Source organism: Eumetopias jubatus, unplaced genomic scaffold (assembly GCF_037043125.1).
Source record: "Eumetopias jubatus isolate StellerSeaLion01/CBP00866 unplaced genomic scaffold, mEumJub1_p1.0 scaffold_6, whole genome shotgun sequence".
NCBI classification, from domain to species: Eukaryota; Metazoa; Chordata; class Mammalia; order Carnivora; family Otariidae; genus Eumetopias; species Eumetopias jubatus.
In genome coordinates this window covers 43,843,494-43,865,715 of record NW_028274812.1, presented here as the reverse complement: position 1 = coordinate 43,865,715, position 22,222 = coordinate 43,843,494, and the positions used below count along the sequence as shown (strand labels likewise).

Below are 22,222 nucleotides of genomic sequence, written 5' to 3'. Positions count from 1 at the left end.
GGTTCTTTTTCTTTGATGAGAGCTAGGTCCTTCCTCAAAGTTTCTTATGCTTCATTAAATTAAGTGTAGAACACTCTCATTACTCTTGCTGCTAAGCAAGACATTAGCCATATGATGCAGTTATGCAGTGCCTTTATATCTAAAACTTTTATACTGCACTTTTTAAAGCTTTTATTTTGAGGAAGGGTAAAGGGCATTTGTCTGAATATGGATTCTAAGTTGTATATATTTCCTGTCATTCTAAAGAAGAATTTGTGAAGCAAATTTTGCTAAATATTAAACTTTGAAATTTAATATACCAGATTATTAAGATACCGTCCACTAACTAGTTCATAGATTTTAAAAATAAAATACATCCAACTGTTAAAACTATATGAAGAAAATTTCATTTTTGTTTAATTGCAATTAAAGGAAAATGTTAAAATATTAAAATGAAAATAAAAGTAAAATTTTTCCACAAAGAGCTCAGTGATTAATATAACAAGAACAAGATATATGCTTGTTAGAAATAAAGCATATATAAGCCAAATTGCCAGATAAAGCAATTTACTGCTGAGTTTTTATTCTAATTATAATGATTGATTTGTATTGACACCAAGGGTTAGGTTTTTACATCAGTTTGTAAACAGCTAATTTTCACAAAAGGTTAAGACTTAGTTTTTAAATCATCTCTTACTTAAATTTTTATGATATAAGATTTAGAATTCAACTATTAGGGGCTAAGAAGCTATAGCATGGGGTTTTATTTTCCCCATTTAGCTTCATTTATAGACACTATCTGAATTACAGCTAAACTGTTTGGAACAGTTTTTCTCCTTTTTGATCACAGTAAATGTCATGAAAAGATAAACATGAACCAATTACTTATGCCACAGAAGAGAGAAGCAAGTAGGCTGGAGGGAATGAGGATATCAGTTGAGCTAAGGAAACACTGAGGAAATCTGAGGAGCATGCGTGCATTTGTTCATTTATAACCTTAGGCTTCCATGTGGTCTTATCATTTGGTTTTAAGATTTGGGGTTTCTGATTTTACCAAGAAAGTCTATGGCAGGAATTTTCAAAACTTTTTACTGTAATCCCTGATTAAAAAAAAAAAAGTATGACCCTGCAACACAAGTATTTATGTTAATTTTCATGAAAATGCACCCATATAGTGCATCTTTATTGTGTGCAGTATATTCTGGTATCTTTTATTGTATTTCATTTTGACCCCCTGAACTGATATTTATCACTCTTAGGGGTTGCGATACACAGTTTGAAGAAAGGCTGGTCTGGCCTTTTGAGTAGATGAGACTTAGCAATAACTTTTCTATCATTCTAAAATTTATATTCCCCATACCTGTCTTTTCTCTTATATTTGGATTATGATCTTGGCATTAAAAAAAGAGGGAAAAGTGCTAGTGTAGTGAATCAGCAATCATTCACTTGAAAACTGTCCAAATATTCCAAAATAACTAGTAGCCCATCAGATAGCCTGGATCATTTCTTGGCCCTCCATAAAATTAACTTAGGAAACATTCCACATAATTACTTGGCAAACACTTTTGTTTTATACAGAACTCTAGAACACTGGGTCATAAGAATTTTTAAATGCACATAAAGTGTTTATATATTCTTGCCTACTACCCTTCCAGTATGCTGAACCTTGTCTACACCTCTCCATTCACAAACCCCTTCTTATCAATGCTTAATGTACTATTCAGCTAAATTTCAAAATCTGAGAGCCCCTTAGAATGGGCCTTTCCTTATGTAGGACCATTAATGCAGCATTTGTTGCTTTGTGAGAAGTTTTATAGTGTAAGTTTCTCATAAGAAATTTCAGCACAGGCTTCCCTTAGTAAGTAGCAAAGAACATTTGTAAAATGGGTGAAACCAAAGGCCTATTACAGACAGAAGTACAGGAGAAATATTTTCCCAATCAAAACAGTGTAAAAAATACAAAATGGCATCAAGACATGTTTTCTAAAAATTTTCCTAAAGTTACTTTATAATCAAATCCTGACATTCTATCTGCAAAGGCTTTTAAATGTACTTGAAGAATCATCACAATGTATGAATGAAGCTCCACAGTGCAATGAAAATATGCTTTCCACATACTAAGACAAATTTTCTACCTAAGAATTTTCAGTAGGAGCTACTGTTGCCATGAGATTTATAAGCACAAAAATGCCTCAAGCTCTACACCATCGATCTACTTTGGTAAAGTGAGATTTTTTCCCATTTATCTCAACATTCTGTTTACTAGGTCTTCATAAAATGCCAGATGGTGCATGCTTTTTCCACATTAAATAGGATCTTTCAAAACTAAGATGCAAAAAGATATATGGGATAAATTTTAGGAAAATAAGTGAAAGTGGAGCTTTTAATATACTTTCTTAGAGCACAAAAGTACTACATATTTTCTTCAATTTTTGCCAGTAACTCAAAAATTAGCTTGAAATTTATCCTGTGTTAGATACTTTTTCATCAGAAAAACATTGTGCTAGTGTCTGTAGTAAAGTTAAATTAACTGAAATTGTCATGTAAAATACCTGCACTAGTAGATCCAATTCCTGTGGTGAGCACAGAGCGTGGTGTAATCTTTGCTGCATACTTGAGGAATTGAGATTTCCCTGTGCCAGGATCCCCAACCAATAAAAGATGAGATTCACCTAAAAAAGTTAATAAAGTTTTAAATTTCTATGAAAAGACCTATGAATAAGTGTAATTAATCAAGAAGAAAATGGTCTACTTGGAATGCCAACACAATTTATATTCTATGTTTCTGCTATATACTTAAGGTCATTGAAGGACAGACTTAACTAGATATCCTCAGAAAAGTTAACTATCATCATAAATAACAATCTTTAAGTGATTTCTGAATGTGACATTTAAAATCTAAATTAATAAACTTTGTGCTATTTCCAGATGTTCAGGCGTATGTTTAACATTTAAAAAATTTTTGGCTTTTGGCTTATGAAGTTTCTGATTTTATTTAATCTATTTTTATTTTATTTTTTTAAAGATTTGGTTTTTTTTTTAAAGATTTTACTTATTTATTTGACAGAGACACAGCGAGAGAGGGAAACAAGCAGGGGGGTGGGAGAGGGAGAAGCAGGCTTCCCGCAGAGCAGGGAGCCTGATGCGGGGCTCTATCCCAGACCAGACCTGAGCTGAAGGCAGACACTTAACGACTGAGCGACCCAGGCGCCCCTTTTTTAAAGATTTTGTTTATTTATTTGAGAGAGAGAGCACAAACAGCGAGGGGTAGAGAGAGAGGGAGAAGCAGGCTCTCTGCTGAGCAGGGAACCCAATGCGGGGCTTGATCCCAGGACCCCGGGATCATGACCTGAGCCAAAGGCAGACGCTTAACCGACTCAGCCACCCAGGCACCCCTTAATCTATTTTTAAATACCAAACTACTTGATTAAATCTTTCCATACAAGCCATACAAATATTTTATTCCATTCTTATTCAAGTATTTTTAAGTGTTCAGTGCTTTATAAGTGCTTTATAAGTATCAAATCACTTACGATTGTAATAGTTAAATGAAGGCCTTTTCATTTTATGAAAATTTTAGTAATTTAATGAAATATCTACCTTAAAGTACTTATTTTCAAATGTAACAAATGAATATATGAGTATCTTGTGGTATGTATTATCTCACTGATCAATTTATTCAGTAATATTCAAGTATTTCCTAAATACGTTAATAGGAAACTCCTACTTAAGCTCAACATTTAGCAGAGTGCCTTGCAATTAGTAGGTGATCAAAACATACAATACATATAAACTTTATTATACTTACTATTCTATACCATACCATATGGTTTTAGAAATCTTACTAACAGCCTTGTTTATAACAATGTCCTTTTAGTCTTTGGTTATTATGACCCTCAGGTGGCCTATATAAGGGCCATAATAAACCTATGCTATGCCAGGTTCAGGTCAGTTAAACGTGTTAGCCGCAAAAGAGCTTTCTGCCATTTGAGCATAATTATGCACTTAGAGTAATCTTCGCTTGAATGTGTGACCTACAGCAGCACCTCATGGCAGATGGCACTTCTGCTACCTACCAGCAGAAGGGGAATCAGCAGGCAGATGACTGAGAGCAGCAGTCTGAGAAAAACACACTAACAGTCACAGATGGAGAGATGCTGACTTGGAGACCTTAAAAAGCACTATTTCTAATCTTTTCCTCTTGAAGACAGACTGGGGATCCAATGAAAAACATAGTAATCAAAATGTAAAGGTTTTATTTTATGTCACCCTTACAGATTGGGGCAAAAATATATGTTCATCAAAAAACTTAATATTTCTTTTAGTCTTTGGAATTCTAGAAATTACTTTTTGATACACAGATGCCGGACTAAATATTAGGCAGCTGTCAGCTTGAAAAGATTATGGTTAGAAAATAAAGCTCGACAAGTCATTTTTATTCAGGAAAGAATTCTAGCTTCTCACCTTATCTGTATTAACATTTCTCAAAAAGTTTGAAGTAGGTACTGACCTCTGACCCGTGTTCCTGTAGCATCAGTCCTTTGAATCCCACCAGCCAGCACCATGGCCACAGCAAGCTTTACTAGATACATCCCAAAAACTTGAGGGCACAAGCTGGCCAATATTTCATTCCTTCCTAGAAAAGGCAGAAAGGTCAGATGTTACCAACAGTTTTCAAGAAATCCTATCTGAAATTTCCCTTCTTATCCTAACTTCCTAGAAATATACTCTGCCATCTAAATTGGATCAAGAGGATCATTTCTAAATGCCTAAAAGGAGAAAAGGAGTAAATAACTGTTTTGGTCCTAAAACTCCTTCTCTTATTAATGCCATATAGGAAAAGTCTGCTTTTTATTCCTTGTTTTTTATTTTTACACCTGCTTAAGTTTCCAAAAATTTATCATACTTTACAAGGGACAGAAAGGAATCTCTTTTATTCCCTCATTAAGCCAACATTATCCCTTTAAAAAACCACTGCACTTTACTCCACTGTCTAAATAAAATGAAGGTGCTTGATCTAAGTAAGTCAGATTGCAGGAGCCAGTAATCTATAAATACAAGAGGTACTTGTAGTTCATGGAGCTTCTCCAGAGATAGAAGTAAAATAATCTACCCTGTGAGTCAGTTCAGCATTTGCTCTGAACAGTTTGGTAAAGTCTGTTTTACTTAGAATAATGTTACCAGGGTATCAGAGTATTAAAAAGATCAATATAAACTATAATTCTAGCAGTCCAATCTGGAAGTCTTGGATTCTCCTGATGTGTTGTTGTTTTTTAAGATTTTATTTATTTATTTTAGAGAGAGCATGAGCAGGAGGGGTAGAGGGAGAGAGAGAATCTCAAGCAGACTCATTGCTGAGCATGGAGCCCAACTTGGGGCTTGATCCCAGGACCCTGAGATCATGACCTGAACCGAAATGAAGAGTCAAGAGGCTTAGCCTGATCACGTGCTTTTTTTTTTTTTTTTTTAAGATTTTTTAAATTTATTCGACGGGGTTGGGGGTGGCACAAGCAGGGGGAGCAGCAGGCAGAGGGAGAAGCAGGCTCTGTGCTGAGCAGGGAGCTGGATGCAGGGCTCGATCCCAGGACCCCAGGACCCGGGGGATCATGACCTGAGCCGAAGGCAGACGCTTAACCAACTGAGCCACCCAGGCACCCCAATCATGTGCTTTAAATAAGAGAATATCACTGTCTGAGTCTCTGTTTTCAGAAATGTCAAAACACCAAATCTGAGAATCTGCCTATGCCACATATAAAGTACGTATTTCATTCGATCACTGGCCTAATTAACCAGCAGGGGCTCTTAGAACCTATGACATCCTAACAAGCCTGTCCTGAGCTTGTCTTAACTTATGTGGAATTCACTACTGTGATGGTACTCTGTCTACATTGCTGGCAACTGTTGCGTGTTTCAGGGCTTCCGTGTTTGTGCTCATGTTTCAGAGGTAGTTCTTTTGAGGAGGAAAATAATTGTGTAAATATTTAGCTGATTATTCCAGTTCCAGAAGCTTTTCTGCCAAAGCATTAAGGGAAAGGAAAGGGGCTTCCTCCAGAATTTATGGCCTTATACACAAAGGCTACTTTTTGTAATGAACAGAATTGATCCAATGGCAATGTAGGGTGATATGACCTGGGATGGCAGAAATGGTGAAGAAAGAAAATCTTTTAGTAAAATGGGGATCAGAAAAAAGAATTAGTAAATCCTAGAAGGCAGTTCATTAAGTGCCAGAGAGAATCTCTTCCTTTCCTGAAGTAGAAAGCCCAGAGAAAAAAAAGACGAAAAAGGTTTGGGATCTAAGCAAATAAGACACTATAGCAGGTAGGTAAGTTCTGACCAGACTTACACATACAAAGAAGGAAGGACTAGCCCCAACAGGCAGGTTTTGGAGTAGGCAAACTGGCCCGGGAGACTTTGTGCCAGCTGTGCTGAATAAAGGTGGACTCATGCCTGATGTGCTTACAGGAAACATAATCCCAGTGGTAAAGAGCGCAGGCTCCGGGGCCAGAGGCCTGGATTCACATCCCAGTGCTATTACTTACTACCTGTCTGAGCTTGGGCAAGTTTCTTAACCTCTCTGCCTCTATTTTTTTATCTGTAAAATGTAAAGATAATGGTATCTTATAGAACTGTTGAGAATCAAAGGAGTTAATAAATGTATAGCACACAGAACAAATAATACCTGACACACTTAACTGTTAAGCTATTATATTACCTGTATTACTTGTGCTTATTTCTGATCTCAAGATTTCCTCACAATGTAGTTAACACAAAAGATCTAAAGCCAGGTCTGAAGTACCAGAGAAAAATAAAGGGGAAGAACCATTCCCTTAAATTTGTCGTCTAAAGTTCCTTGAATCATGACAATAGATGCTCCCATGGCTAGATCATGCAAGAGAATGCTTTAGAGTGAATACTCCCCCAACCCTACCTCCCTCCCAAATTTCTGATTCTAGACCATGTTAATAGTGTGTCTGTGGCCTATTAGCCCACTCTTGTGGCATGGCCCTCAGTTACCCCAATGAAGAGGACTTCCTGGATCTAAGATAACTGAGTCATCCCAGAATGGGTTCAGATGGCCCAACAGACCCCAATCCCTACATCTGGGGTTTCTATTCAGCATCTAAGCACCAGGGTCAGAGGATCCCAGACATTACTACAGACTGGAATAAAGTCTTCAGCTTCTAGACAGTACCCACAGTGTCAGATCTTAATGAAGCAGATCAACCTCCAAGAGCTGAGGAGGAAGTAATCTCTGGCTTTAGACTAGTAAAATGAAGACATCCTTCTGGATACAGCTCCCCACCTTCACCACCCCTTCCCTTATTTCCCTCACTAGCACACATACACTTTGAATTGGTACAGTATAGTGTACTGGTACTGTGCACTTGGGAAACTAAGAAAGCAGAATCCATTCAGACTAAAAAGAAAAATGTTGCCTCATTTTCTTTTTCTTCCTATGTTTCTTACAAGGTCATTATATTTACTTCTTTGTATCCAGTAAATGAGTTGCACACCCATAACCTTCTAATTAAAACAAAATATACTCTTTAATTGCCAGCACAAAGCACTCCTCATGGTCTGGTTAGGACACTGTACGATGCCCTTCCTTTTGTTACAGGAAGAGCTGAGCTATGGCACTGCAATTAATAAGAAATGACTGTGGTCCAAAGAAGAGTTAACAGATTTTTGTGAGGACCTGACCCTAAGACACAATTTTAAATACAAGAATTCATTTAAAAATATATATGGTTCTTAAAGGGCTTGCTTAATAAAGCCACAATGTAGAGAACTTTAGTTCCTTCTGTACAGATTAAAGAATGATCAGGAACCACTACATATATGCGCTATATGCAGAAGCAAAAAAATAAAAATTCATCACACAAAATAAAAGCAAACTACCTATAGTTAGACAAACAAGAACCTTATTTTGTGAATTGGTATCTGTCCAGTTCAGTATTTGATTTTTTTTTTTTAAAGATTTTTATTTGAGAGAGAGAGAGAGAGAGAGAGAGACACATAAGCGGGAGGGGCACAAGGAGAGGGAGAGAGAATCTCAAGCAGACTCCGTGCTGAGCGCAGAGCCCAATGCAGGACTCGATCTCATGACCCTAAGAACATGACTTGAGCTGCAACCAAGAGTTGGACACTTAAGCGACTCTGCCACCCAGGCACCCCACTTCAGTATTTAAGAATAAAGTAATCAATATGTATGAGACTTGAGATGTTTATTAGAAATAGTCTATCACTGGCTTCAGTTTATTCTTCTCAGAAGATGCCTCCAAGGAAGAATGAAAACAGACATTTGAAGATTTAACTGGTGTTTTATACCTTCGGAATTTTTAAATAAAAAATACCCTATGAACCCAAAGGCTATGATGTTTTAGTCTACATATCTTACTGCCACAGTCAAAAGTTTTTGCTGTAATGACGAAGCTTATTTTTTGCATCTTTTTCTCATCTCTTTTGTATTGACTGCATATTTAAAAATCTTTAGCTAAAATAGTGTGAAGTTGTCTTTATTATCTAAGGTATATCAGAGAAGAAATAAGGCTTTCATAGGATGAGGTTTCATAGTAGGATACATTTTGTCTATTTAAGGAAGAATTATATATTTGATTGGTAAAGAAGGGAGAAAACTGGCAGTACGAGAGATGTCTAAAATAATAGAAGTGGAAAATTTCTTGTAATCCAGCCTTGATTTTCCACAAAGATCTCTAAATAGAAAAGACTATCAGAAAAGGGCTCTTCAAAAGGAAACTGCAGCTAGAAGTACTGATGAATGCTACCACTTTTTGAATTCAGCCACTGAATTTTGCAGGAGGTAAGGCTCCTTCTAATCACAGACCTCATATTTAACTACTTAATGAAATGCCATTAATAAGTATCAGCTTTATACCCTTAATCACAAACCTGCAAAGGGATCACTCTTATAGGACTCCCAAAAATCTTCAAATTCCTTTTGGACCTCCTCATCCATGATGATCCCTGCAGACTGCTCATTATTTACTTGGACATAATTGGCTTTTAGGACTATCTCCACTTCACAGCGCACATCTTGCTGAAAAGGCTTCCACCGTTGCATTACAACTCCGTAAATAGTGAGGTCATCACCTAGGAGAGAGCACACTGCTTGCTGGGCACAGGCTTGCATGACACAGATCCAGAAACAAGAAACCACTCTCCCACCAGGTTTAGAATGGTAAACACTCATCCAGAAAACAATCTGGAGGCAAAGGAACGCCACAGGTTTCCTACTTTTCCCTTCTTCTGGCTCTTTGTTTTACAAGCTGCTTGTATCTTTAGCTAAAAGCTAAAGTCAGCGTTTTTATTTTTCTTTATCTGCCACATGATGATCACACCAAATTATTTCCCTTCACTGGAAAAACAGCTTACCAGGTGATTTATTCATTGTTATTATATGGGGTGGAATGTTCATCCTCTCATAATTCCTAACCATACAGTTCTCATTTAAAGAACAGGTGGGAACCACAGCTGGAAGGTTAAGCTGTAATCAATTTGGTGTCAGGAAAGATGATCTTGTGATAACTGACACTAGTTTTAGTTTCTTATATATTAATTTTTATGTATCGCCTTTATTGATATTTTACTTACTGCCTTAAAAAAAACAGATGAATGAACTAAGAAATAAGTGAATACTGTTTTACTTCAAAGCCCTTTTCCATAAACTATGAAAGCACAAGATAAATCCTGCTTGTTCCTTCTTGGTTGGTTCCTTCCCACCTGAGGAAACTCTCCTATTCCTGGTGATCAGAGTATTAAACTTTTACAGGTTTTCCTAAGAGGCCTTGGGTCACTCATGGGCACATTCTCCAAACACTGACATCTGTGCTTATTATTACATACAATTCATGCATCAATTAACAGGTATATATGAATGAATGGTTGGCATTCAGTATTTTGATATGAGAGAAAAGGGGAACAGAAGAAGAAAAGATGAGCCTAGTCCTCAAAATCTTGTTGAATATAAGATGTTGGACATACTCCAAATCCAATCTGGTATTTATAATTTGTGCAACAAATAGTGTCTCTGAACTAACTGGCAAGTCTTCCTTTCCAAGCCCGTGTCAAATATATGGTATTTGCTGATGCAAAAGCCTTTAACTCTCTAAATTTCAATGTGTAATGTGTAATCTGCAGAGCTTTTGATTTTCTGAAGAAAGTGTTCTGTAAATGCTAAACGAATGGAACTGGTGATAGCAATTACACGATAGAGAGCATATTTCTAGCCAAAGGCAACTTCATAATAAATGGTGACAAACACATTCAATAGGTGCTTTGCATGTGTTTTCAAGATCTTTTGAAGCCACTGCTTGGATGGTTTTCAAACAGAATCAAGAATAATGATCATTTACTATATTGTCTGCCCCCAGTTTTTAGATGAAAATGAGTAACTATATGAGCACTTGGAACAGTCCTTTACTTTCATTTTAATGGATTATACTTAGGTTGTTTCTAAATTAGTTGAATAAGAAACTTAACTTTTAGATACAGCACTCACAAATAATTGGACTTCAATAAGCAGTAATAATGTGGAAAATGTAGTGTCCTGAAGAATGGCGAAAAGCCTGATTTTGTCAGATTTGGGTTCAAATCCCAGCTCCACCACTCACTGGTTATGTTCTTGGGCAAATTACCTAACTTTGTTGAGCCTATGTTTTGACCTACAAAATGGGAATAGTTATATTTATGTCACAGGACCACAGTGAAAATTAACTCAGAAAATGTTTGTAAATTACTTCATACAATATCTAGAATATAGTATGTGCTCAACAGCTAAGTATTAGCTATTATACTAAGCCTTGTTATTATACTTAAACTTTCCTGTAGTAAAAGTTATAAACAATGTTATTTGCAGGGAACTACAATTCTTACTTTTATATAATCCTCTTTCTTTGTGCCGCTCTGTCTTCTGCAGCCTATTTACCACTGCAGCCACCCCCAGGTGGACCAATCTCTGATCTCCTGCTGCAATGGCAGTTATCAGGACACAACCTCCCAACTTTATTACTCTGCATGTGTCAGATTGGGGTTCCCAACCAGACCTGTAAATTCCTGAAGGACAAGGATTATGCCATTTATCTTTTGATTCCCACAGAGGTTTGTAGCTATGGATCAATGAAAAAAACGCTGTTGATGGATTGCATCCATTATTATTAGTGACATGTAAAAGAAAAATAGCTTTAGATTTTTTTCAGTGCAGAAAGAATTCAGTTTAGATGGACTGCATGAAAACATCTTATTTTCTATCAAAGGTTCATGTTTGGTGTTCAGGCTAAGCTTTCATGTTCAGGCTAAGCTTACATAAGCACTACTTTGCTGATCCAGATATTACAGGTTTTGGTTAAAATCTAGAGTCCTATATGAAAAAAGTACTTTGACACAGCCTGGTCCATTTATCAGGCAATCCATGATCAAAGTTGTTATTTCCATGGAGTACTGTTTAGACAACTATAAACTGTTAATATATTTGACATAAATTTCAAACTACAGGTTGGTGATTCTTGGGTGGATGGGGGCAGTTTCTTGACAAATTACTCTTGACTCTAGGTACTGAACTCTTATTTCCATAGTTGTTTGCCTCATCGTTTTAATGAAATGGCAGCTCAGGAAATATTTTATAATGAGGCATTTGGAGAAATTTAGGGTTAAAGAAGGAGAGAAATGATGAAATTTGGAGAAATGAAGCACTTTTAATCTGTCTGGGAGGGGAGAACAGGGATGTAGAATAAGAGGTCAGATATACCTGTTTCTGCCAGGGGACACATTTGTGCTATGAGTTTTCTATACAGACTAAGGGTGAGTGAGATTAAGGTTTGAGTGAGAACAGGAAATACTTAAAGTAGGGAATGTGTAGGTGAATTAAGAAACAACTGTTGACACCCAGCTGAAGTTTACCAACCATTTCCATTTTCTGACCCACCTTCAATGTAACTTCTATGTTAAAAAGCACATGGAAATTCCTAGGCAAACAGTAAAAGCAACAGTTTTAAAGTTATTTGGAATAAGAAGAGGAAAGAGAAAGAATAAGCTCTCATACCTTCTTTACAGACAGAGGAAGGTGTGGTCAAGGCCTGGAATGTGTATAGGGAGCAGATGCTGGCTCTAGGGGCAGGATGCCATCTGCCTTTTCTAGGGCTGCAAACAGTAGCCTCAGAGAAGCCGATAAAAATTTTGCAGTTTTTAGGATAACTTTTTTAGGGATTGAAATTCTGTAAATCCATAAACTTTTTAAACTTTAGTACCTGTCAGTTCTGGTAAAAGTTTCTGATTAAAACTTTCAGATTAAGGGTGCCTGGGTGGCTCAGTTGTTAAGCATCTGCCTTTGGCTAAGGTCATGATCCCAGGGTCCTGGGATTGAGCCCCACATCGGGATCCCTGCTCGGCGGGAGGCCTGCTTCTCCCTCTCCCACTCCCCCTGCTTGTGTTCCCTCTCTCGCTGTCTCTCTCTCTGTCAAATAAATAAATAAAAGCTTAAAAAACAACAACAAAAAAAACTTTCAGATTATCCTTTTGAAGGCAGTCCACTTGGTGTCTGAGATCTTTACCTTTAGCTGACCAGTGCCATGTCAATTTTACAGCCCTAGCTTCTACCAACAACTGAAAAAAGCTCCCTTTATTCTCTTATTCTTTCTTTTTGCATTACATATGTAAAATAGCACATTTTAAAAACATACCAAATTTTATTAAGAATATCTCATGATATTTAAATGTGGTTGCTGCAGAAGAGAGAATAGTATTTATTCTCTTGAGCAACACTACTGATTTACAAAACCTCCTAACATCTTAATTTTTCCAATAAAATTCTTCCCTACCATATTCTTTATAAAAACAATAATTTTAAAATTCAGTGAACACTTCCATTCTATACATGATGGCCGATATTACTCCTTGCCCTTCCACAAATACTTTTTTTTTTAAGATTTCATTTATTTATTTTAAAGAGGGAGCACAAGCAGAGGGGGAGGGTGAGGGAGATAATCTTTGGTAGACTCTGCCCTGAGCACAGAGCCTGATGCGGGGCTCAATCCCACGACCCTGAGATCATGACCTGAGCTGAAACCAAGAGTCAGATGCTCAACCAACTGAGCCACCCAGGTGTTCCTTTCCACAAATACTTTAAAGCTTGATTCTTCCCAGCCTCCCCAGTAAGAATAGAAGGGGCAAGATGAGTTGAGATAGGGCAAAAGAGAGCTTATGAGTGGTCTGATTAGCCTCAAGATTAAAATATAACCAAGATGACCTTGCAACAACCCCTTCTGGAGCCCTCAGATTTCCAGAACAGCTCTGAGGCTCAGAGTCTTTGATTTGCCGAACATCACAGATCATCTAGACCAACTGCCATCATGAGACCTAAGTCACTAACAAGATGCTGTACACCTTATGCTTGACTGTCTCTGAGAAAAGAAACTCACCATCATCTGAGTCCCAGGGTGAACACCTTATATTATTAGATATTGAGTCAAAATCTACCTTCCTGGAGCTTCAGCCTACTGAAACCCAATAGTATCTTCTGTAACTATTATCCCATTTCTGTAGGACAACCTTCCAATTAATGAAAAGTTGGCTGTCATGTCCTTCCTGAGGCTTCTCTATGCTAAGCACCCACAGTTCTTTTCAGTATGGTTTTGAGTTCCTTCCCAATTCGGGCAATTGGCCAATAGAAACACTGAGACCCCTCAGAGGACAAAATCAATGTGACTCCAGCAGAGGAGAGAGGAACAATTACCTCCTTTCTTCTGGACAGCAATAAGAGTACAGTAGCATCTGACAGTCATACTGTCTGATGCATTTTATTTAACTGAACGCTAAATCTGCTGCAATTTTTAAAGCTGCTGCTGTTAAGCAAGGATATACTGAAGACACAACTGGACGAAAAGTCAGTGGATCTGGGTTTATGTTCTAGTTCTGCCACTTAACTCTCCATGTGACCTTGGGCAAGTTGGGTTCTTCATTTATAAAACAAGTGGCTGGACTGGACTGCTAAGCTATAGCCCAGCTTCTTTCCTGTTATGTATCACCTCCCACCTCCATGCCAGTTTCTATTCTCAAGGTGAACAATTAAGCCTTCACACTCACTTCCCAGTGTTCTTGGAAAATAAAAAGTGGCTTTTTCCTAATCAGTACTTTAGGACATCTTATATAAGCTAGCAAAAGTTATTGCTCACCAGATTTGCAACTGTCTACTAAGTCATCTTCCAGAATAACCTTCATAGATCGTGGAATACTTCCAACAGATAGCCTTTGCACCTAGCAAGGAAAAGCAGACACATACTGAGTATGCTTAAATACATGCTAAGTATTCAGAAGCCTAGCAGTTCTTGAAATTACTGTTTCTACTTCCCTGGTATTATCATACAATTTAATTATGATGGGGATTTATAGAATTTTCTTGAAAATTGTGACTACCCATATACAAACTCACTAAAACCAGAGTAAAATAAAAACACCATTATGGAAAATATCTCCAAATATAATCTACCTTGTGGATGGTCAAAAGAAATATACACTCCAATTATTAAACATAGTAACAAAGTTACTTACCTAGTTCTTTCCTGACCTCTAGTCCTAAGACCTGGGACAAATCACTGTTCCTTTGATTATTCCTTAGTGATAGAACCCTGGTTTTATTCCATGTGGACATGTACCCAGTAAAAAGACTGTATTTCCCAGCTCCCCTGCACCTGGGCATGGTCATATGACTAAGCTCTGGCCAATGAAATACGAGTAGATACACTGTGAGAGACTTTGAGGAAGACTGACTCGAATGGAGAGTTGGGGTTAGACGGCTGATGCTGTTGTCTGTCTCTCCCTTTCCCTCCTCCCTGACTAGCATACAGCAGTGACAGAGTTGTAACTACCATCCTGGACTAAGAATAGAGGCCATGTGTTAAGAATGGTATAGAAAAACAGGAGTTTGGGAGTCCTCAACACTGAATATGCCTTTGTGTTTCAGTGGTAAGTAAAGGAAAACCTGGCACACTCTGACATGTTAAAGAGTGTCTATGTATGCCTTATTGGACACAGCAAATAAAATCGGGCCTAACCCCCAAATCCTGACCACTCCAATGTTTGACAATCACTTAAATCCATTTAATTTTCTCCTATCCCTTAAATACAGCTTGTTTGAACTTCTTAGTCACTTAATTTTAACATAATTATTAAGTCATTCCACAACCCTTCTGCCAATGCTCTCTATACAGAGATGATTACTGCATGTCTCTAAAAACTGTATTCTGATATATGTGCAACTATACTGTGTGATGACACAAGTTCCATTTGTAGTCCTGTATGTGTTCCCGAGTTCTGGTAATTTGCCCACAGCTGAAAAAAACCTTCTTCAGAGTTGTTATTTTTCTCATTTCTTTGATCATTTACCTGTTCCTGAATTTTGATTTCCTGGTAATCTCTACACCTAGTTGGAGATGAAGACAAGCCTGAGAGGCAAGTGAATTTTGAAGAATCACAACTCTCCAAGCTGGGACAGGAGGATGGCCGGCAGAAGGTATAGTACTGCTCAAAGTCAGCCTTGACCACAAATACATGTTTGCATTTGTTACACATGTAATCTCGCTCAAACTCCAGGATCTTCACCAGACTTGTTCGAATCACTGTCCCAGTGACAGATAAAAAGTGTCCCACATCCTTGGTTTTAGGGATGTGCTCCCTCACCAGCTCAGGACAAACAGGCAAACCTGATGGAGAGAAACAACAAAAACCACATCAACTTATATCTTGGGATTTGACTCCATGGAATATATTCTTCTCATATTTCCTAGGGAAGAAGGTATTTGAGTTTGCCTAAAATTTGAGTTTCACTTAAGAAAAAAAATCAGATCAACTCAATATAGAAAATAGACAAGGGTTATTTTAAATAACAATGATCAGTGTACTCCTTCTAAAAGTATATATCCAGGGGCGCCTGGGTGGCTCAGTCAGTTAAGCATCTGCCTTCAGCTCATGTCATGATCCCACGGTCCTGGAATCGAGCCCTGCCATCAGGCGCTCTGCTCAGTGGGGAGTCTGCTTCTCCCTCTCCCTCTGTGCTCTCTCTCAAACAAATAAAATCATTAAAAAAATAAAAGTATATATCCAGATGACATAATAACCAGGATTAAAAAAAGGACTGATTTTCATAAGAGGGCTATCACAGTAGACTCTAAATACAGTATGTAATTGTAACCTCATTCAACAAAAAACATACTGCCATGGGTAATACATAAAATCAACTGATGAGGGCGCCTGGGTGGCTCAGTTGGTTAAGCGACTGCCTTCGGCTCAGGTCATGATGCTGGAGTCCCGGGATCGAGTCCCGCGTCGGGCTCCCTGCTGTTCAGCGGGGAGTCTGCTTCTCCCTCTGACCCTCCCCCCTCTCGTGCTATCTCTCATTCTCTCTCTCTCAAATAAATAAATAAAATCTTAAAAAAAAAATCAACTGATGACTGAGTAAACCACAAAGCTGAGTGATAAAGGGAGAGCAGCATAATGACCAGAGCCCCACCGTGCTAGAAGGCTATTGCTTTTTTTAGTTAGGTTCAGAATTTATTAATACATAAATCTGTTTCCAAGCCTTGAATTACCTAAAGGTTTACCCACAGTGGCACCATTTTATCCCTTAAAAAACTTGTGTTTTTCACCATTAATAAACAGGCAACTTTTTAAAAGGTACAAAATGCCAAAGAAAATTCTTTTAAGATTTTATTTATTTGACAGAGAGAGAAAGAGAGAGAGACCGTGCGCACAAGCAGGGGGAGTGGCAGGCAGAGGGAGAGGGAGCAGCAGGCTCCCCAATGCCGGCTCGATCCCAGGATCCTGGGATCGTGATCTAAGCTGAAGGCAGACTCTTAACTGACTGAGCCACTCAGGCGCCCCTGTGATTTTTAAATAAGCTTAAAATATAAAGATAAAGACAACATAATGTTAAGTGAAACTGACCATATACAATCAAAATCTTAATACTAAAAAAGATGCTAAGAGACTGTTTTGATAGAAATGTCAATTTATTTTAATCTTTCTGTCTTACTATACATGTTACTAAGTATGTTCTTCAACTATACTAGTGAAGGGGTGGTGGTGGTGTGTGGTGTACATCAGGCACTAAGCCACAATTAGAGCTGAACACAAAAACCTTTATCATTCCCTGATTCATTCAATGATCAAGAACAAAAAGAAATTTTGGAAATAGATTATGAGCTGTCCATATCTATGTCTATGCTAGAGATATGTCCATATCAATTACTTCAGGCCCCTGGTTTTCAGCATGTAGTTCCTGGAAAAGCAGCATCAGCATCACCTAGGATCTGTTAGAAATGCAAATTATTGGGCCTCATGCCAGTCCTTCTCAATTAGAAACTCGATGGGTGGGGCCTAACAATCAGTGTTTTAACAAGACCTACAGTTGATTCTGATTGACATTAATGTTTGAGAACCATTAGTTTAAGTAACACATGAATGCTATTTTTTCCTTCTCATTTAGTTTGATGCTATCTGTATATTAGAACCCCTTTCATCAAACCCACTGGAAATAGCAAGTAAACTTTAGGTTAATAAAAATCCCAGAAGACAAAGAGCAACGTATATCCTGTAAAGATAAACCAGAAAATGTCTTAGGTTCCTAAGAAGACTGAAACACAGAGGCAACCTGTTTTTATAATTGAATGCCTTGCCTGGAGTCCAAGATGAAGCTGCAATACTCCTAAAACCAGACTATTTCCATCCCCACCTTACCTTCTCTTCTTGTAATCTCCAGTGAATCTGCTAGAATTCATTCCCTGTTCTGTGGGCTAATATATCTTGCACCTACCTTGAGTGAGGCATGCATCACATAACATAAAAGCTGCCACTAAGCTCCATAAACAATTATGTTTAACACGCACATAGGCATGTATCTTTGAGCATACATACACCATTTGGTAAATATTTGACTATACAGCTATATCCCCTACAGCCTTGAGCTTATTTAGATGAGGGACTATACCATATTATTTTGGTTTCTCAAGAGACTAGCAAATGCCTACACTTATAGCGTCTGCAGAATAAATGCACCATGGTAGTAACATAATTTGCAATTTACTTTTTCAGAGAATTAGGAAAAAAAAAAAAAACAGGCTAAATTTACCTGAAACCAATAGCGTCACCTAAGCAGACAAAATTTTGGTATTTAAACTAAGCATGGAAAAATATCTAAATATAAGGACAGCCTAAAACCATTCCTAAATACCACTTCAGTAACATTAACTAAAGTCCCTTTTAACAATCTTTTTGCAATATTATAAGGAAACATTTGTTCTTGATCCTACCAAGAGATTATCTAGTGTCCTGATGCTTAAAGATTTATAATATTCATAATTTTATTCTAGATAAAATACTGTTTTTTCAATTAAATCAAATGTATGGTCTTTTGGCAGGGGGATCTTAATTTGTCTCCAAAGAGTTCTACTATACTGACTCATCTTTTTGGAATCATAGCAAGCATTTTTGTTGATTATAAATCCCCACCTTTCTGAAATGTACTATAAATATTTATTTCTAAACAAAATGGTACATATGTTCTCCAACTTAATCTGCAGTAATTCAAAGATACAGCTTTGCCACAAGCTGATTGGTCCACTGCAGCATCTTAAAAAAAAAATTTTTTTTTTTTAATTTTATTTATTTGAGAGAAAGAGAACACAAGCAGGGGAGAGGGAGAAGCACGCTGCCTGCTGAGCAAGGAGCCTGATGCAGGGCTCGATCCCAACACCCTGGAATCATGACCTGAACCGAAGGCAGACACTTAACCAACTGAGCCACTCAGGCGCCCTGCATCTTAAAAATTAAGATACTTAATCTGTCATTTATTTGACAAAAACTGAGTGCCTAATAGGTGGCCAGCATAATGCTAAACTTGAGATATAAAAATAATAAATTTCCTAAAATAGTTCTGAAGCTCACAGGGTGGAAGGTACCACTTTTCTAATTCTTGGTATTATCAATTCTTTTGTTAGTAGTCACAAAAGCTCATTAAGGCTGCTTTGAATTATAATTTTATACACACATATCTATGTGTGTGTATGTGCACACTAATATACTCTTGTCTCCATACATTCTCCTTCCTCTCGGTTGGCATGGCTAGTACCCCAGCCTTCCAAATGTCCAGAGGAAATAGTATAAAATTATTATTCTGCTTTAAAAGTGACTATCAACTACACAATAAATGTATCTTTTAAGTATAAATATCAATTATTTCTTAGTGCTCTGAGTTCAATATGTGTTAGAATTTCTCAAAATGTTCCTAGAGAGTAAGTGGCAGTAAAATCCTTAAGTGATTCACCTGATATCCTGGCATGAAGATTCTGCTTCATAGAGGCACCCTCAGGTTGAGAAAGGGACTGGAGAATTGTCAAGGCTGATCTTCGCAGAGCGCTATCAAAAACTGTTAGTACTTCACTCGGAAATGCGTTGAAATATTCCCCAATTTCCATGTTAGTCTCAAAAAGGGTCATGGCATTAACCACAACTGGGTAATGAGCATCTTCGTCACTTTCCTTCAAGATTAGAAGAATATCATTCTTATGGTATTCCGAAACATAGGATTCAAACACTTGACCAACCAGTGTAACTTGATCACTGTTCATCTTGAATCTAGGTGATTAAAGAAAAAGACCATATTATACCTTTGATATTGTGACTTAGACACAAGTTAACAAACAAAAAAACTGGTCATAAATTGTTATGGGCCGCACTATCAACTCAAAATATTATCCAAATTAAAATCTTAATAAGATCTGAATTACCTGTTATAGTCACTCAGTAAATGTATTTTTTAAGAAAGTGAAGCTAAACCAAAACCCAAGAATTGTGTGTACTGATCAGTGAAATCCAAAATGGTCCAATGGCTTTCCGGTAGCTTTTCCCCAAACTACCTCCTCATTAATCCTATGATACACTATGAAAAAGGCCCTTCCCTTTTCTTTAACCACATTCCATATACACATTTGCTCTCAGGTATAAAATCTTAAACAGCAGTCTTTTGGCTGAAGTTCTTTGCATGTGCTCTGGTTCTAGGTTTTATCCATACATATCCTTTCTCTCTTTCACTCTCTCTCATTACACACACATATTCATGGGTTTTCTGCTACATAAATGGAACATACATGGATAGCCAGTTCTGACTTGAACAGTTAACAGATCTGCTTCAGAAATTTACATTTTGAGGTGAATTTGCTTCTCATTTTCTCTTTCTAACCTAGGAAACCTATTGGCTTCAGCAAAAACAGCTGTCAAGAGTGTAAAGAAACTAGATAATTAAGCTGAGGAAAGAAAAATTGGTCTTTAAATGAAAAATAACTAGGATTGAATATACTATGTTACATTACTTCACCTATCTTATTCCCCTGGCGATATATATATTTTTAATTTGTATCTACAGATTAAAAGAGCCTGCCCCCATTCTATTTTCATGTATACAGATATCTATCATACTCATACACTATGTTGGGAAATAAAAAGCACAATAAAAGATCCTCAATGCCCTCAGAGAAGCAAGGTACAGATCAAAATGAAATAGTGCGCTAATAATGGTAAAAATGCAATAAGAATGGGAGTACAAAGGAGAGCAGGATTAAATTTAGATGGAGTGACAATCCTAGACATGGCAATGGGCAGTTCCAAATAAACTGTTGAAATCGATCATCTAAGAAACCCTTATTTGGTTTGGTAACAGAGAACTGGAGGACAAATGCGCTTTAATTTGACATTTCATTCACCCACCATTTATTGTATTAGGTTCAACAAATAGATGATAAAAGATGACTTATGAAGTTCACATTTCAGTATCCTAACTATGCGTTACAGAGGCTATTTATTAGCAATAGTTTGCCTTTTCAGGGAACCTACTATTCTAGAAGGTGTGGAAGGAGTACAGGGTGTATGTGTCATAGGCCAAGAAGTCTCACAATTACAGGATACAAGTGTGAGACTGACAGATGGGTATGTGTATATCCAGGAGAATGAGTGAGAGCAAATTATGGCCATTATATTGATAAGTAATTTGTTTTGATTAGGTAATATAAATTCAGCCAAGTGTAAAGAGTTGCTACAAATGAATCTCTAAGATTCTATAAATGCATATTAAATTTAGAGCCACAAGTTTAGCAATTTAAAAGCTCCACATAAGGCAGAAAGGGGGTAGCTGCAGAATTCATGGTTCAAACTAAAGTCAGATTAAATTCTGCCTAGTCTTTTTTGAAATGGCACTTTTAAAAAAAAAAAAACAGCATCCCCTTTCAATATCTGCGCAAAACTGTTGAACTGTTTCTAAGCAGTTTGCTACCCCTATAAACATGCCCACCCTTATTGTTCTACAACTCCAAGTTCCCTTTCCTTTTACTTAGAGTGAAGTCAAAATACAACGATGTGCTACTTAATCCTTTGGACCACGTGAAGCGCCCACGAGAGCCAGGAGGGCTAATAAGGGGCGACTTCCAGCTGGACCACCGGGAAGCCCCGCCCGCCCAGCGGCCACGCCACACCCACCGGGAGCCACGCCCCCGCGGCGCCGCGTCCTAAGACCCGCCCCTCTCGCCGGCTGCCCGCGTCTTCCAGGCACCACCTCCCCGTCCGCCAGCTAAGTTCCCCGCGGGCGCGCGGCAAACGAGGAGTCGGGTTGTACTCAGGGGGTTGCTTCCCACAACTTCTGTCTCTAGACGCAGCCCCTGCCCTACGATACCCCAGCAGGACTCTGAAACTACCCGGGCTCGGCAACCGGGCAGCTCGGTCGCTCGCCCGACCAACCCCGGAGTTGAATAGTTTGGAAACTAACCAGATGTGGGCGAGACTTAGGACGAACTGCAGGAGAAAAAAATAATAGTAACGGTGAAACGAGGCTGCGGCTGTCACTTACTGGCGGATACGCAGTGTCAGAAGTCATCGGGGACACGCTGCTCCCGAGGCCAAGGGGCGCGGAGAGCTCGGGCCTGCCTGCGGGGGCTCCAGGAGGCCGCTGGGGGCGGGGCGGGGCGCGTGCGCCGGCCGCTCGAGGCGTCGCCGGCCGCGGGGGCGCGCAGGCTCCGACGGATCCGCCTCGCGCCTGGGCGAAATAGGCGCTGCGCTGGCTCCTCGGCCGGGCCCGCGCACCCGACGGACGCCGAGCCGCGCACCGCCTCGACTTCGCCGTTCAGGTGGCTCTTCCGGGTGGAGAAGCGGGCGGGCGCGCGCCCCGCCTGGTGCCGCGGGACGCGAGAAG

The 22,222-nt window shown here is 38.5% G+C and overlaps 1 protein-coding gene across 1 annotated transcript in view; it reads right to left on the bottom strand.

Moving 5' to 3' along the window:
* Positions 1–21,974, bottom strand: part of MCM9 (minichromosome maintenance 9 homologous recombination repair factor) — a 98,209-nt gene extending 76,235 nt beyond the window's left edge. The window contains exons 1-7 of the mRNA XM_028117010.2: positions 21,881–21,974; positions 19,310–19,620; positions 15,376–15,692; positions 14,166–14,247; positions 8,890–9,090; positions 4,490–4,615; positions 2,532–2,651 (exon numbers count right to left, since the gene is read on the bottom strand). Coding sequence (XP_027972811.1) covers positions 2,532–2,651; positions 4,490–4,615; positions 8,890–9,090; positions 14,166–14,247; positions 15,376–15,692; positions 19,310–19,613 — 1,150 coding nt within the window. The 5' untranslated portion in view covers positions 19,614–19,620; positions 21,881–21,974. The remainder of the gene's footprint in view (positions 1–2,531; positions 2,652–4,489; positions 4,616–8,889; positions 9,091–14,165; positions 14,248–15,375; positions 15,693–19,309; positions 19,621–21,880) is intronic.
* Between the last annotated feature and the right edge of the window lie 248 nt (positions 21,975–22,222).